At 53.8% G+C, this 14,734-nt stretch overlaps 1 protein-coding gene across 1 annotated transcript in view; it reads right to left on the reverse strand.

Annotated features, from left to right (window-relative positions):
* Window positions 1-3,595: 3,595 nt before the first annotated feature.
* KCNK3 (potassium two pore domain channel subfamily K member 3) overlaps window positions 3,596-14,734 on the reverse strand; it is a 41,619-nt gene continuing 30,480 nt past the window's right edge. The window contains exon 2 of the mRNA XM_005576341.5: window positions 3,596-7,155. Coding sequence (XP_005576398.1) covers window positions 6,254-7,155 — 902 coding nt within the window. The 3' untranslated portion in view covers window positions 3,596-6,253. The remainder of the gene's footprint in view (window positions 7,156-14,734) is intronic.

Below are 14,734 nucleotides of genomic sequence, written 5' to 3' on the forward strand. Positions count from 1 at the left end.
GGCTCCATCTCAATAATAATAATAATAATAATAATAATAATAATAATAATAATAAAGATGCTGTTGTTCCAGCATCAAGGCTCCTGCCTCACTGGGCAAGAGGAAGGTACTGAGTCCATGACAGATTGAACTTTTCAGAGGTTACCTGAGAAACAGAGTCATTCAACCTTCTTACCTGAATCCAGCTTTGGGACTGAGAGGGGACCACAGCTTTGTGCTGCTCAGTGGAGATGGTGATGTGAACTGCAAGGGAGGGAGCTTGGCTTGGTCACTGTCGGCAGTGCCTCTTTCTTCTGCCAACATGTCTGTCCTAAACACATCCTTCCCTGGCCCTGGACAGCCCTCTCCTGCCTCTAGCTTCCTGCGATAAATTATGGGAAGGCTACTGGGTTTGCGGGTAGGGAGAAATGCTGAGCCTGCAGAAAGAGCTAAATGGTCCTAAATGTGGGAATGTGAGGGCCTGAGGTGAAATAGGATTTCCTTTTTATTTTTTATTTTTTTTATTTTTTTGAGACGGAGTCTCACTGTATCACCCACGCTGGAGTGCAGTGGCACGATTTTGGCTTCCTGCAACCTTCACCTCCCAGGTTCAAGTGATTCTCCTGCCTCAGCCTCCTGAGTAACTGGGATTACAGGTGCACACCACCACACCCAGTTAATTTTTATATTTTTGGTAGAGACAGGGTTTCTCCATGTTGGCCAGGATGGTCTCAAACCCCTGACCTCAGGTCATCTGCCCACCTCTACCTCCCAAAGTGCTGGGATTGTAGGTATGAGCCACCGTGCCCGGCTGGAATAGGATTTCTTAGCTCCAGTGGAATCTGTCATCTTTGAAGGATGACATCATTAGATTACAGCCTCCTCTCTCACCGAGGTTCTGAATAAGAAATGACCACATCATAAATAGGTCTGAACTTCTGCCAAACCTTTGTTGAAGACGTGGATCATCATGGGACAGTACACAGCAGGTGGGTAAGAGCATATGCCTTGCAGCCATTGGCCTGTGTTCAAATCCCTGCTTTGCCGGCAATTCACTGCCTGATATTGAGCAAGTGGGCTGCTTTGAGCCTTCGTTGAATCTGGCATGTAATTGAGAATAACATATGTATTTTATATTGTTGTGGTCTTCACTTATAGAAGGACTTGCAAGCTAAACTTCTTTTATAATTTAGTGTGGGGTGAGGAGGAAGGATCAGCCTTCTCTCTTCATCAGTGAGATTTCGATAGATCAGCATTTCCCAAAGCGAGTGCTGTGACATACAGGGCTTGGAGAGATGTCATGCAAACAGAGGTCTGGTATTTGGAATGAGTTTGGGCAGTGCTGGGTTAAGCAGGGGTAAACAGCATCTTTGCTGCAAGACTTTTCATAACCTTTATTAAGCTAAGATGCCTTGTGAAGCTCCATGAGTGGGTGATATTGACAGCATTTTCCCAAATTCATTTGACCAATGAACCCTTTTTTCCACGAGACACGTTTAGAAAAGAATTGTCGTTACATCCCTCTTTCTGTCTTGGCCCCCGGAAACTTCTATTTCCATCTGATGCTCACCCCGAGTAACCAAATCAGCGGGGATCTGGGTATATTTATACCCCACCTCCACTCTGCTGTGCTGGTTTTCTATTTTTGTTTTGCTGTACATATATCTTTTAGTGCAGGATGCCTCAGATGCTGTGTGGAAATGAGGGGGGTGGGGATGGCATCATCTGGAGAGAAGGAGCCCACGCTAGAACCTCAGGCAATTCTGAGATCTTAGAAGATGTGAGCAGGGACATGGGTGCTGTTCACCACTGCTCTGCCCAGCTGCCATAATGCTGATCACCCCTAGGGAGATGGGGATAAATGCAGCCCCTTAGGAGACTCTTCCCAGGTCTGTTTGTAAAGTCTATCCCAGGCGATGAAGAAAGGAGGGCAAGTGTCATCACGTTTATGTCCTGTAAGCACTGCTTAAGAAAATAAGAGTCACCTTTAACTGGTCATTGCCAACCGCAAAAGCAAGCTAATTTCTGCTATTGCTGCATTTAGCTGTTTTAAGAAAGACAGAGGCAGGTGAGCCAGGGCAGTAAGCCTCACATTTTGATGTGGTGGCCTTAGGAGTGGGTGAGCCAATGGCATCTAGGCCCCCTGAGGGCTGCAGGCCAACAAAGAGCTGCCAGGAGTGCCATCACAGGAGGGCTGGCTGTGTCCTGCCTCCAGAGGCAGGGAGTGCAGGTGCCATCATTTCTTCCTTTTAACTCTGAACCCTCCATCAAAGGTTCCCTCTCTGTATCTTTCAGTTGACCTACGCAGGTAAGGCAGGAGGCGGGGGAACTGGGAGAAAGTGTCCATTCTCCCACTCCCTTTATTTCTCCAGTATATTTCAACCTGCTGGTATTAAACCAATAGCAGGTAGAGACATCAATTTAGTGGATTGTGACCAGCATTTTATAACATGTAATGGAACAGAACGTATTAGAGTCACTGGCTGTAGCAGGGTTGCTAAGAATCCAGCTTTGGAATTGAGAGGGGGCTACCTTTTGTGAAACGTAGGCAGATAGATAGGCATGGAGCTAGATAGGTATGGAGCTGTGTGCTATTACTGTGGATTGTACTATATGAAGTTTGGGGGTTGCTGTAGCTGACCTGAGGAGCTGGCACCAGATGGGTAAGGTGGATCTGCTCTCAGGGTCTGTCCTGGGCTCTGAGGCCCAGTCCCAAGCCTGAGGTGTCCTTCTAGACCCAGAGAAAAATGTACCCCAAAGAAAGGTGCTTGTGATGCACTCTCCTTCAAAGACATATGTTTTAGTCAATCAGGTCACTCAGCCAGGGGCCCCTACTGCAGGAGAAGGAATCCATACTCCTGGCTGACTGGGAGGTACCACTGTCAGCTGGGGTGTGTCCAGGCGGACTCTGCAGGCTGTGTGAGGATGGACAGCACTGGAGTAGGAATCCCCAGTTCTAGTTCCTAGCTTAGGTCTGCCACTCACTGCTCTGTGACTCAGGCAGGTGATTTGCTCTCTGTGGGCCTCAGTTATTCGTGTACAGGGGGGACAATAGGACCAGGTGATTTCTAACGTGTTTCTTACTTAGTCTGTTCCAGGAGAACATTAAGAAAATCTGGATCTTCCGGGAAATCCCAGAAGGGAAGCCAGTGTCGCCCACAGGCCAGCGAGACCACGGCGAGTCAGCTAGGTATGTTATTTTATTTTATTATTATTATTATTATTATTATTATTTTTAGACAGGGTCTCACTGTGTCACTCAGGCTGGAGTGCAGTGGTGTGATCTCAGCTCAATGCAACCTCCGCCTCCCGGGTTCAAGCGATTCTTGTGCATCAGCCTCCTGAGTAGCCGAGTAGCGGGGACTACAGACACGTGCCACCATGCTCAGCTAATTTTTGTATTTTTCGTAGAGACGGGATTTTACCATGTTGCCCAGGCTGGTCTTGAACTCCTGACCTCAGGTGATCTGCCTGCCTACTGCTGTGATTACAGGTGTGAGGCACTGAGCCCGGCAGCTAGGTATGTTTGAAGACCCCGGCAGGGGAGGGGGTGGGAGATGGCTCCTCCCTGGTAGCAGCAAGGGCATACGATGACAGAGGCAGCTGGAGCCTGAGCCTGGTCTCCGTGGATAGCATTTATTGGGCGCCATTCTCAGTGTGAAGACAGATAGGCAGGAAGAGCTGAGGGGAGGCTGTGGCAGCCACGGCCTTTGGAGTCCAGGGGCTGCCCGGGGTGGGGGTGTGGGCGTGAGGACATGGTCACCCACACATATTGCATATTCTGTGGCAGTGTGCCCAGGCATAAGGCATTGGGGAAGCAGAGAGGCTGCCTGCAGTGAAAGGGAGTGAGGGGGAAGCAACACTGGCCTTCCAGGTCCCTAGGAAAGACCCAGCAGAGACTGAACAGTCCGCCATGCTGTGCCCCACGGCCATTCTGCACCCTTCCCCACCTTCTCTCCGCAGCTTTGGTTGTGGCTCCCTCGGGACTGACAGGACAGGACCCTTCGAGGGCAGGGTCACACACAGGACAGAGGCAGCCAGCACTGCCCCCCCATCCCCAACATAAACACAGTGGGCACCTCCAGGTCCTGGGCCCTGCTTTCCTGGCACGTGGGCAGCCATTTTCTCCACACTGAGACGGGACTCACAAGCAGGGTAGACTTCTTCCCCCTAGGGGTCCCCAGAGACTAGAGGATGCAGGTGGGGGCCTGAGGCTGGCCACCCTGTGGGTGCTGTCCTCCAACTTCCCTGAATGCCGTATTGGTCAGCAGTGTTAAGGAGCTGGCAGGGGAACAGCATGGGAAGGCAGTGTTGCGGGAGGACAGGTCCCTCATCCACCCCTTGATGTTGTCCCAGTCACTATACCGGCTCCAGCTGTGGGGCCCCAAACGTGAGCCTCGAGCATCACCTTCGTCAGCTGCATTCCATCTGGGCTTCTGGGTTGCAGGTGTGGTGGGCCGAGGGCATCTCTGGTCCATACCTTGCCACCTGGGAACGGTATTTCTTGCTGCAGCCTCAGCTTCTCACTAGTTACTTGGGACACAGGCACCAACAATGACAATGGTGCCAGGGATGATGTCCCATAGGATACGCCTGCCAGCTTTCTTGGGCACTCTGCCCAATTCCCAAACTCCTAGAGCCCCAGATCCTGGCCTTTCTGCCATGGCAGGTAAGCCCTGCTTACCTCGGTCCCAAGAACTGCACTGTTTGTAAGTATGCACCCTGGTGACAAAGGCCCCTATGCTGCCTCAGGAGCCCATTCAGAGCTGCTGCCTCCTGACCAAGAAGAGAAGAGGCTGAGCCTCAGCAGTGCCCTCTGACCCGGGACTTCTGATTCTGGTTTAAAACCCAGGTAGCCACACAATGCCAGGATGTACACTGCAGGAGCTTTGCTTTGAAGAGCAGGCCAAGCTGGAAGAAAATAACACTTCAGCTAGGAACAAGTAGGCTGGGCTCTTGTCTCCCTTTGCCTTTTTTTTTTTTTTTTTTTTTTTGAGACAGAGTCTTGCCCTGTCACCCAGGCTGGAGTACAGTGGTGTAATCAGGGCTCACTACAGCCTCGACTTCCCAGGTTCAAGCAATCCTCCCACCTCAGCCTCCCAAGTAGCTGGGACTCCCAGGCACGTGCCACCACACCTGGTTAATTTTTTATTTTTTGTAGAGATGGGGTCTCACTGTGTTGCCTAGGCTGGTCTCGAATTCCTGGGCTCAAGCAATCCTCCCACCTCAGCCTCCAAAAGTGTTGGGAATACAGGTGTGAGCCACTGCACCCATCCCCCACCCCTTTGCCTTTTGCTCTCTGGTCACTTCACCTGTCCAGGCCTCAGTGTTCTCATCTGTAAAATGGGGGTGAGAACTCCTGCCCTGGTGACCTAAGTAGGCTGTTGTGAGACTCAAAGGAATCAGTGGCCAGCACAGAGTTTTCACAGGCTAAAAATCACTCGACAAATTTAAGAGTTGGGAATTGTCAGCAGTAGCTGGGGATGGTGAGTCTGAAGTTTTCTGTTCCAGATTCTAAAGGCAGTGTCTGGAAGGCTGAAGTCCTACCTGCTATGAGAATGTGGCTAGAGGCCAGTTAGTTTGAACCTCCAGTGTGACCATTCTGCAGACTGGCAGGCCACTGCCTCCTGCCTCCTGGCTGGCCCCTCCTGCTGCCTGCCTGTCCCTCCTTCTTTCTGTCCTGCTTTCTGGGGACCAGCTGTAGGGACTGCTGGGTTTCCACTTTCTCCATAACTGCAAAGCCATGCAAAACAACACGAAGGGAGGTTGGGAGACACAGCTGGGGATGGGGATGGGGAAGGGGAGTAGGACTGAGTGGGGGTGACTTGGACAAAGACACCCTGGCTTTTGGAACCAAGGGAAGGTGGGAGACCTAGCAGGACAGAGGTATAAATAGAGATGCAAACGTACACGGAACATGAAGTCCCCTCCGGAGGTGGGGGTCTGGGTACCAGCAGGGTCTCTGAGGACTGGGAGCTTCTTAGATTTTCAAAGGGAAGGGAGGCTCCCAGTTTCTGCCTTCCCTCCCTGACCCCACCAAGTTTCACATTTCTCGGAATTTGCAGGGCTCCGATGGGGGCCCCAGGGGACCTCAGAGCCCGGCCTCCTGCCGGCTGGTGCAAGCAGGCACAGTCGGAGATGGGGGTGCTGGGGGAGAGTGGTGAGGGATGTTGTGGGGTGTCCCACTGGGCAGAAGGCGGCAGGGGCAGTCTCCTAGCCTCCCAGCAGGGGTCCCCCGCCCGCGCCCCCAGGTGCTCCAGGCCCCTCGGGGCAGTCACACGGAGCTCCTGCGCTTCATGAGGCCGCGGAAGGTGGACAGGCTGTGCAGGCCCGTGGACACCGAGCTGATGGCAGAGCGTGGCGCCCCGCTGCACAGGCAGCGTCGCGAGGGCGTGTCGCTGTAGCGGCCGCCCGCTCCCGGCGACGAGTGGCTCTGCTCCACGCACGTGTCGGACGTGGAGAGGTCCCGCGGGATGATCATGGGGATGGAGTACTGCAGCTTCTCGCGGCTCTTGTACCACAGGCACGAGCACATGGACTGGAAGTGCAGCACCTCCGCGTAGACGTTGCGGAAGCCGCCGCCGCCCGCTGCCGCGGTGGACGAGGCGGTGTCCGTGGTGTGCGCGCTGCCACCGCCTCCGCCGCAGCCCGCCTGCCCGTTGCGTGTGAGCAGCGCGCGGTGCTCGGCGTCGCGCTTCTCGTCCTCGGCGTTCATGGTCATGAAGCGCAGCACCACGAGGTTGAGGAAGGCGCCGATGACCGTGAGGCCTGTAAGGATGTAGACGAAGCTGAAGGCCACGTACTGCGGCTGCGTCTGCAGGGCCTGGTCCTTCTGCAGCGCCACGTAGTCGCCAAAGCCGATGGTGGTGAGCGTGATGAAGCAGTAGTAGTAGGCCTGGAAGAAGGTCCAGTGCTCGTAGTGGGAGAAGGCGGCAGCGCCGATGCACAGCGTGCTGATGCATGAGAAGAAGCCGATGAGCACCATGTTGGCCATGGACACGTCGGCGCGCCGCATGCCCAGCCCCTTCTTGGCGCGGTGCAGCAGGTACCTCACCAAGGTGTTGATGCGCTCGCCCAGGCTCTGGAACATGACGAGCGTGAGCGGGATGCCCAGCAGCGCGTAGAACATGCAGAACACTTTGCCGCCATCCGTGCTGGGCGCTGCGTGCCCGTAGCCTGGGGGAAAGCGGGAGAGAGGAGAGAAAGCACACGCTATGGGGCTGCCCTTCCAGAAACCCTCTTCTCCCTACCCCTCGCCCCTCCACTTTCCCCACCTTGGGGGTCTGGGCCTGCAGTGACAGAGGCTCCTTGTCTCCACGCACTGTGCTAGGCCCTTGCTCATGCTTTCTATTGTACTCTGTGACACCTGCAGGAAAGTATGTAGGAAGGAAGAAATAGGGAGGGCTGACTTCCAAGGTCACACGGCTTGAGAGCAGAGCAACCGTGTTTGAACTCGAGTCCGTTTGACCTCAATGACTGGACTGTTTTGTATGCCTAGAGAAGGGGTGGCCTGAGTGCTGCTGAGAACTCCTCCAGAGGCACAGGGAGAGTGTGAGGGCACAGGTCATCTGGGAGAGCTGGATTCTAGCTCAGTGTCCTGGGCTGCGGGCGTGCTCCTTGTCCTCCCCATGCCTCAGTTTCCTTGACTACAAGGTGAAGTGGTTGCCCTGAATGGGTTCTGACATCCTGTGATCCAGTGTACAGGAAGGGAGACTGAGGCAGGGCTGGCTTCTTGGTGAATTCCTTGCTGCCTGCCAAAGCTTATGTGGGGTTGGTTGGCAACAAGGGCCCTTCAGTCTCCCTGGGGCAGCTGGCCCACTGTGCCGGAGGAGAAAGGAGGCTGCCTGCCCCTCCCCGCAACAGCTGGATGAATGAGTGTTCCGGGGTCCTCATCAGCCCCCAGTTGGAGACCCTGGGGTCATCCTCTGTGCTTGGCCTGATGTAGGGTCTGTCCTTATGGGGAAGTGGTGTGACCCTTGGCAAAGCAGGAGCCCTGGGGGTCCTTCCAGGTGTGTTACTATCATCAGCCAGATAACCTCTCTGTACCCCGCCCCCACCCCGGCACACCCTGAGCCAGGATCAGGGCAGAGGCAAAGGTTCCCTCTGCACCAGCTATTCAAAGGCCTAAGTCGAGAATTCTTCTGGCTACCTGGAGGGAAAATGAACCTGGATGGGAACTCATCCCTAGTGACAGGGCCCTAGTGGCTGTGTGACCCTGGGCAAATTACTCCCCCTCTCTGAGCATGTTTCTTCATTTGTAAAGTGTATTTACTGGTGCTGGCCTGCTTCTTCCGTTGTTGAGATATTTACTACTTTTATTAATAGAATTATGATAATAACATGATGCTGGCATTTTCTTCCCTTCTAAGTCTTATCAAATCTTAACCAAATATTCTTCCATGCAGTCCTCCTGGATTCCTCACAGCTAAAAGTGATCTCTGCCTTATTTGAGTGGCACTGAAAATGTTCAGCTTGTAATTCCAGGGCCAATATTACCACCAGCCTCTGTCCTCCAGGATCCCCAATGACATAGAGCTAAACACTAGCTTTGGGGGTAAGGGGTAGCACTGATGGACCTTGTCACATTCCTCTCTAGCTTCCACCTCCACGTTGCCAGCCATACCTATGGAGGCCCAGAATATGTTTGATAACTAAATTGTAGGGCAGGATACTGTGTGACTCTGTCCTGGACTTGCACTCTCTCTCTCTCTCTCTCTCTCTCTCTCTCTCTGTGTGATTTCTCTGAGCCTTAGTTTCCACATCTATAAAATGGGGTTAATAATACACTTGCCTCACAGGACTTTGGGGAGGAATATGTAAGATATTGTGTGTAATGCATTTAGCTCAGAGCCTGGTGCATTATCAAGTACTCAATAGTGGCTCCCTGTGATTAACAATGAGTGAAGTGCCAGATTACTCTCATGTTTCCAAGAGACCAGCCAGGTTCGAGGGCCGCTCAGTTCCAGTAAGACTGGCACCTCTGTCAACCCAGGGCCTTTTGGATCTTAAAGCTCAGGGAACTCTGGGGACAGCTGCTTGGGGCTGCCCTTAGAACCAGCTCCCCTGCCCCCCTCCACAGTGTCGGGCCAGTAACTATGTCACTGTTTGCCAGGGACCCAGACAGCTGAGCTGTAGAGCCACTGTGTGTGGGACGTCTGTGCTCCAGCAGGGTGAGAACAGATTGTGCCCGCCAGCTCGGCCATGGCAGCCAGACCACAACTCACCTCGACAACTGGGCAGGCCCCGAGCCAGAGCTGCTTCTCATCCTGTCCTTCCCTGTCCCCCAGGCCGGCACTACTTTGTGGAGAGGGGAGGGCATGGCACCATGGATGGGGCTCAACAGGGAGTAGGGAGCGTGAACATAGCCCCAGCTTGGCCATGTGATAGCTGTGTGGCCTTGGGCAAATCCCTACCCCTCTCTGGGCTCACTTGCCTTTCCTGCACTCTGGAGGATTGAGCTAGAGCTATCACCCCCCACCCTCGCTGCCCGCCAGAGTCATCTGCAGGAGCACAGGAGAGACTAGGCATTAGAGCTCTTTGGAACCTGTGGCTTGCAAGATGGAAGTGGCAGTTGTGGGATCTCACAGGCGAAGGGTGACCTGAGAGCATGGGCCTGGGGGCAGGGCCATCTCTGTGGGGTCAGGCAGACACGTACCACCATCAGGGACCCTCACTCCCTCTCTGCCACCACTGCTCCCTTGTCCTGTGTTTGTCATAGGCTGTGACTTCCCTGGGCCCACCGTCCCTTAGTAAAAGCCAGTGCCCGCCTGCCTGGCAGCCTCACTGCCCACTGTGACTATGCTCACAAAACCCCCAGCTTCAGGGAGCTATACATTCCTTCCTTGCCCTTCTTTTGCTATACCCTGCAGCCACCCCAGAGACCCGTCCTCATCCCACACCCAGCCAAGCTGGCCCCTCCTCTCCACACTGCTTCCCACACTGCCTCGTGGCCCTCCTCTGCCTCTCCTACCCCAGCCTGCAAGGACCCAGCTCCTCAGGACCCAGCTTCAGCCGCAAGTGACCTTCCTCTGCCCTTTGTCCTGTTGAACTTAGTGACTTTCAAAGCAAATGACACATCCAGGCTTAATCAGAGGCTCTTATCCCAGGCAGCACCTCACGCCCCACCACAGCCACTGCCCTGGCCAGGCAGCCCTGGCCTAGATGTGCCTCCTCTTTGGGGTCAGATGCCCCCAGGGCTCAATCTCACTTCCTACTGCAGGCTGAGGCTTAAGAATAATAAGTTCTTACCCTTCAGATGTATTTTTAACTTAATCCTCAAAAACTTCTTACAAGGTCACTATTATGACTATCTCCATATTACAGTTGGGGTCATGAAGTCCAGAGAGGCCTTGGGTGTTGGCCAAGGCCACTGGGCCTTTCTGACTCAGCATTCATTCCGGTACATGGGAGCCAATGCATCACCCAGGAAGGGCGACCAGGCCGGGAGGCCTTGGGAGGAGAGCATTTCACTTGGGCATCAGCCTCAGGCATTGCTCTGAGCTGGATGCAGCAGGGGTGGTAACAGGAGGGCCATGTTCACGCAGACAGACGCTTCTCCAAGTACCCGGCTCAGGGTGCCCCCCTCCCCATCGCCTGTCCTATTGTCACTGGGTGAAAGGGCAAGGGAGTGTGAGGACCTGCTGACGTGGGCGCCCAACTTGGAGGGGTGCCAGCTGGGTGGAGCCACTCCCAAGGGGCCCTGGAGCTTCTGGGAAGTAAGTGGGAGTTTGGCAAGACCCGTCTGCCTGCCAGTAGGCCCGCTGACTGCCTGGTCCTTGCCCACATCGGGCTTGGCTTTATGAGGCAGGGGGCAAAAGGTGTTCTCTATCTTCTCTTCTCTGTCCAGCCCTTTGAGTCTCTGGGTGAGGGGCTGCCTCTGTCCTTCTGTGGCACCCATGCACACAGAGGCTTCTCTCTGGGGCTCGCTCTCTGAGGACCCTCTCTCGCAGTATCTGCTGGGCTGATCAGCCAGAGCACATGTTCTGACCAGGAGACTCTAGCCACTGTCTCTCAGAAAACGACCAAGACCGTCCATACTGCCTCCTCTCCCAGCCTCCTTTCCCTGAATCCAACATAGGTTTTAAGGTTCTCAGAGCCAGAAATACCCTTAGCCATCATTTGGTTCAGTCTTTATGTCGTACAGATGAGGAAGTGGAGGCCCAGAGAGGAAAGCAGTCTGTTCAAGGTCACACAGCTTGTGAATGCCAGAATCAGGACTATAACCCCAGGATACTTGGTTCTAAAACCAATGCTCTGTCCACTGCCTTCCAGCTCAGGTATGACCAGAGTTGTGCCTATTCATTCGATCATGGCCCAGCAGCTCCTACTTGGGAGCAACTCAGCTAAGAGATGGCCTGGGAACCTGGCTGGAGGCACAGAATCCACTTAAGGAAGCCAGGTGACTGGATATAAAAATTTATTATTAGTCTAAATATTTTAGGGCAGCAGGAAAACCGAGAGATCGGAGGCAAACCCTGGGCCATCTCAGTTTCTCTTTTCCTTCCAGAATCACCAAGGAGGTCAGAAACTGTCTGAAGCTGTCTTCCAGGGAGATGTAGGGTGGGGATGGTGGTGTGCGAGTGGGATTGGGTCTGGTCCTCCCTTTTACTGGTCTTTCTCTCCCTGTAGCTTATTTCCTTCTATTCAAAGCACAACTAGCCACTCTGAGCCCTTGTTCATGGCCTTGGCTGGACTGGGCTTGGCTGCTTGTTCCTCACTGGTCTCCTATGCCTGCTAGCCTGCTTGCCTGACCTCCTACCCTTGGCCTAGCTGGCCACAGCCTTGGGCAGAGGAAAGAGCATGGGGCTGGGAGGCAGGCGATCTGGGGTCTGACCTGACCCTGATCAAAGACAGCTTTGTGTCTTGGCAAGTTCCTTCCGGGCCTCAGGTTTCCTCATCTGTGACATGGAAGACAGGGCAAGAGATGAGGTTCCTACCTTTTCCCACTGCCTTTTATTATTTTCTCTGTTCACTCACCCATTCATAGAGTCAAAATTTTGGAAGATTTTATTTATGGAGTTCAATGTGGTGATCAGTGCAGTGTGGATACTCTGCAGAGCAGGCATTGAATAAATCATTGTTAGAGCCATACTTAATTTCTTTCCCCATCAAAATTAATTAAGAACACATCTGTCAGTCAGAACGTCTGATTAGCCTGAGATAATTGACTCTTGAGACGGAGTTCAGTTATTGTTGTATGTTTGAAATACTGAACACAGAGAGAAGATCTCTGAGGTTTAGTGGAGTAGAGAAGATCACAGGCTCTGAAACCAAACAACTTTATCCTTAGCTATACTGCTTCATCCACTGTGCCTCAGTTTTCCATCTGTAAAATGGGAATAATGAAGTACCCACTTCATAGACTTGGTGTGGGGACTTGATTGAGTTCATAGACTTAACATGCTTAGGATATTAAGATCAATAAATATGAATTATTAATATGAATATTTTGGGGAGCACCAAGATTTAATGATCTTTAAAGTTCTTTTCCGTGCCAACATTCTATGATCAGTGTTTACTCAAGTCATTTTTCTGAAATACCAGTTCCATGGAATGTTAACAACTGTTGGATGAGAAAAGAGTTGCTTGGTTCAATTAAATTAGGGAAATGCTGAATTTAACAGGATTCACCATCATTTGATTTGAGCCTAGGCTTTCTCAGGGCTATGTATGTGTTCATGTGCAGGGTCGATCAAGGCTGGGAAAAGGTGCCTGTCTTCCCACTTCCTTGACCGTGGAGCACTTTTCTCATAGTGCACAGTACCGAGCAAGAGTTCCTGGGAGCACAGTTTGGGAAACGCTCCCGTGCAGCATCAAGAACCTCTAAGGTCCTTCCCCCAGGTCTCTGACGTTATGATTCTTTGATCTTCTTCTCTGGGTGGCCCAGCCCTTCTGTAGATTAAAAAGCACAGCCCTTGGCAATGCCGGCTGTGCCTGTCTCCAGGCTGACCTAGTTATCTAATGTAAATAGGCAATGGCTGGGCTAATGTTTGTCCTGAGGGAAGATGGATGAGGGACCTGTGGCCTGAGGCGCCCAAAGGCCGTGAACTCTGGGCTGATGCCGAAGTGCATGGGTGCATGGGTGACCTCAGTGTGGCTTGGGCCTGTTGCGGCAGCCAGAGAGGAGTGCGGGCTTAGGGGAGACAGAGGCAGCTCTGGGGGCTGCAAGACACAGGGAGGGCCCTCAGAGGAAGGCTGGGCTCCCCTGCTGGATGGCAGAGGGCAGCTGGGCTCAGAGAGCACCTAGGGGAGGGCCCAGGAGGAACCAGCTCAGGGGCCTGAGGCACAGACAGGGAGCCACCCCTCAGAGTGGGGATGGCAGCAGTGTGGAGCCAGGAAGTGGGACTGCAGGCTCTGAGGGAGCCTAACTGGCATATTAAAGGAGATGAGGTGGAAGGAGCCCAGCTTCTGTGCCCAGGTCCTGGGGGAGGAGAGGAGGGAGGGGCTGCAGCTTGGTGTAGACAGGAGGAGGGCGCAGGTGCTCTCCCTCCTCCTGTGAGATGCAGCTCAGACACTGCCTTTCCAGAGAACCTTCTGGGAACCTTCTCTGGGCACTGGAGGGGCCTCTCCTCCCTCTGCCCCTCTCAGGCCCCCACTCTGGATTTGGGCACTCATGTCTACAGAGGAGCCCTGCAGGACTGGCTTGTCCCCTCAGTGTCCAGCACAGGTCTGGAGTGGGAGGGCTGCAGAACCCAGAGGCTCCGGTTCTGGAGGACTCTGAGGTCTGAGATGGTGACGAGAAACCACCCCTTAGACACCCAGGACGGGGACGAGAGGTGGCCCTTGGCAGGGGGGCCTCGGGTGACCCATAGCTCCTGCCTTCACCGTGGCCTCTGGCCCCTTCAGAATGAGGTCAGCTTCAAGGTTCAGAAGGGATCCCCTTGCACTGGGTCTGGGCAAGCCCCTAGCTGGGCCTGGGAACCACCGGGTCTCATGGAGCTGGGGTAGGGGTGGGACCAGTGTACAGAACGGGGTCTGGAGTTTGTCCCTCTTCAGGCCAGAGCTCCTGGGAAGGACAGTTCTGAAGCACAGCACCTATCTGCTATCTGCTTTCTCTGCTCTGCCCCTTCCCGAGGCCTCTCTTCCCATCGTCCCATCTCCTGTCCCAGCTCTTCCCCCCTACTACCCCCAGCAGCTTCTCTCCCTGCCCCATGCTTCCTCCTGGACTCCCCACTCTTGGGCCCACTGCTCTCTCCTCTCTTGCCTTGAGCGGTCTCCCATCCACACGTGGCCCTAGTACTGATTTGGGGGCCTTCGATGTAGGACAAACCCCCAAAGCCCCCATCCCCCACCCTCCTCAGGCCCATGTGTGATGCAGGGAGCTCAGAGGGAGGGTGCTGGTGTCATGGAAAATCCCTGCGGCAGCCAAGGTCAGTGTTTGCAGACACAGCCTGGCTTAGAGCCAGGCCTGCCTCCCTGGCCAGCTCCTTCTGGCCCATCCCAGAGGCCGGCTTTGTGCAGAGGCCCTCAGAGGCACCCCAGGGCTGCTCTGGGTGCCTGGGGATAGGGACCTTAGGAGCTATCAGTACTGCTGTGACAACGTAGTTCAACCCACTCTTTTTTGTTGTGTTTTGTTTTGTTTTTGAGACAGAATCTCGCTCTGTTGCCCAGGCTGGAACACAGTGGCACGATCTCAGCTCACTGCAACCTCCACCTCCTGGGTTCAAGTGATTCTTCTGTCTCAGCCTCCCGAGTAGCTGGGACGACAGGCGTGTACCACCATGCCCAGCTAATTTTTGTATCTTTGGTAGAGACA

This window comes from Macaca fascicularis, chromosome 13 (assembly GCF_037993035.2).
Source record: "Macaca fascicularis isolate 582-1 chromosome 13, T2T-MFA8v1.1".
In the NCBI taxonomy this organism is placed as follows: Eukaryota; Metazoa; Chordata; class Mammalia; order Primates; family Cercopithecidae; genus Macaca; species Macaca fascicularis.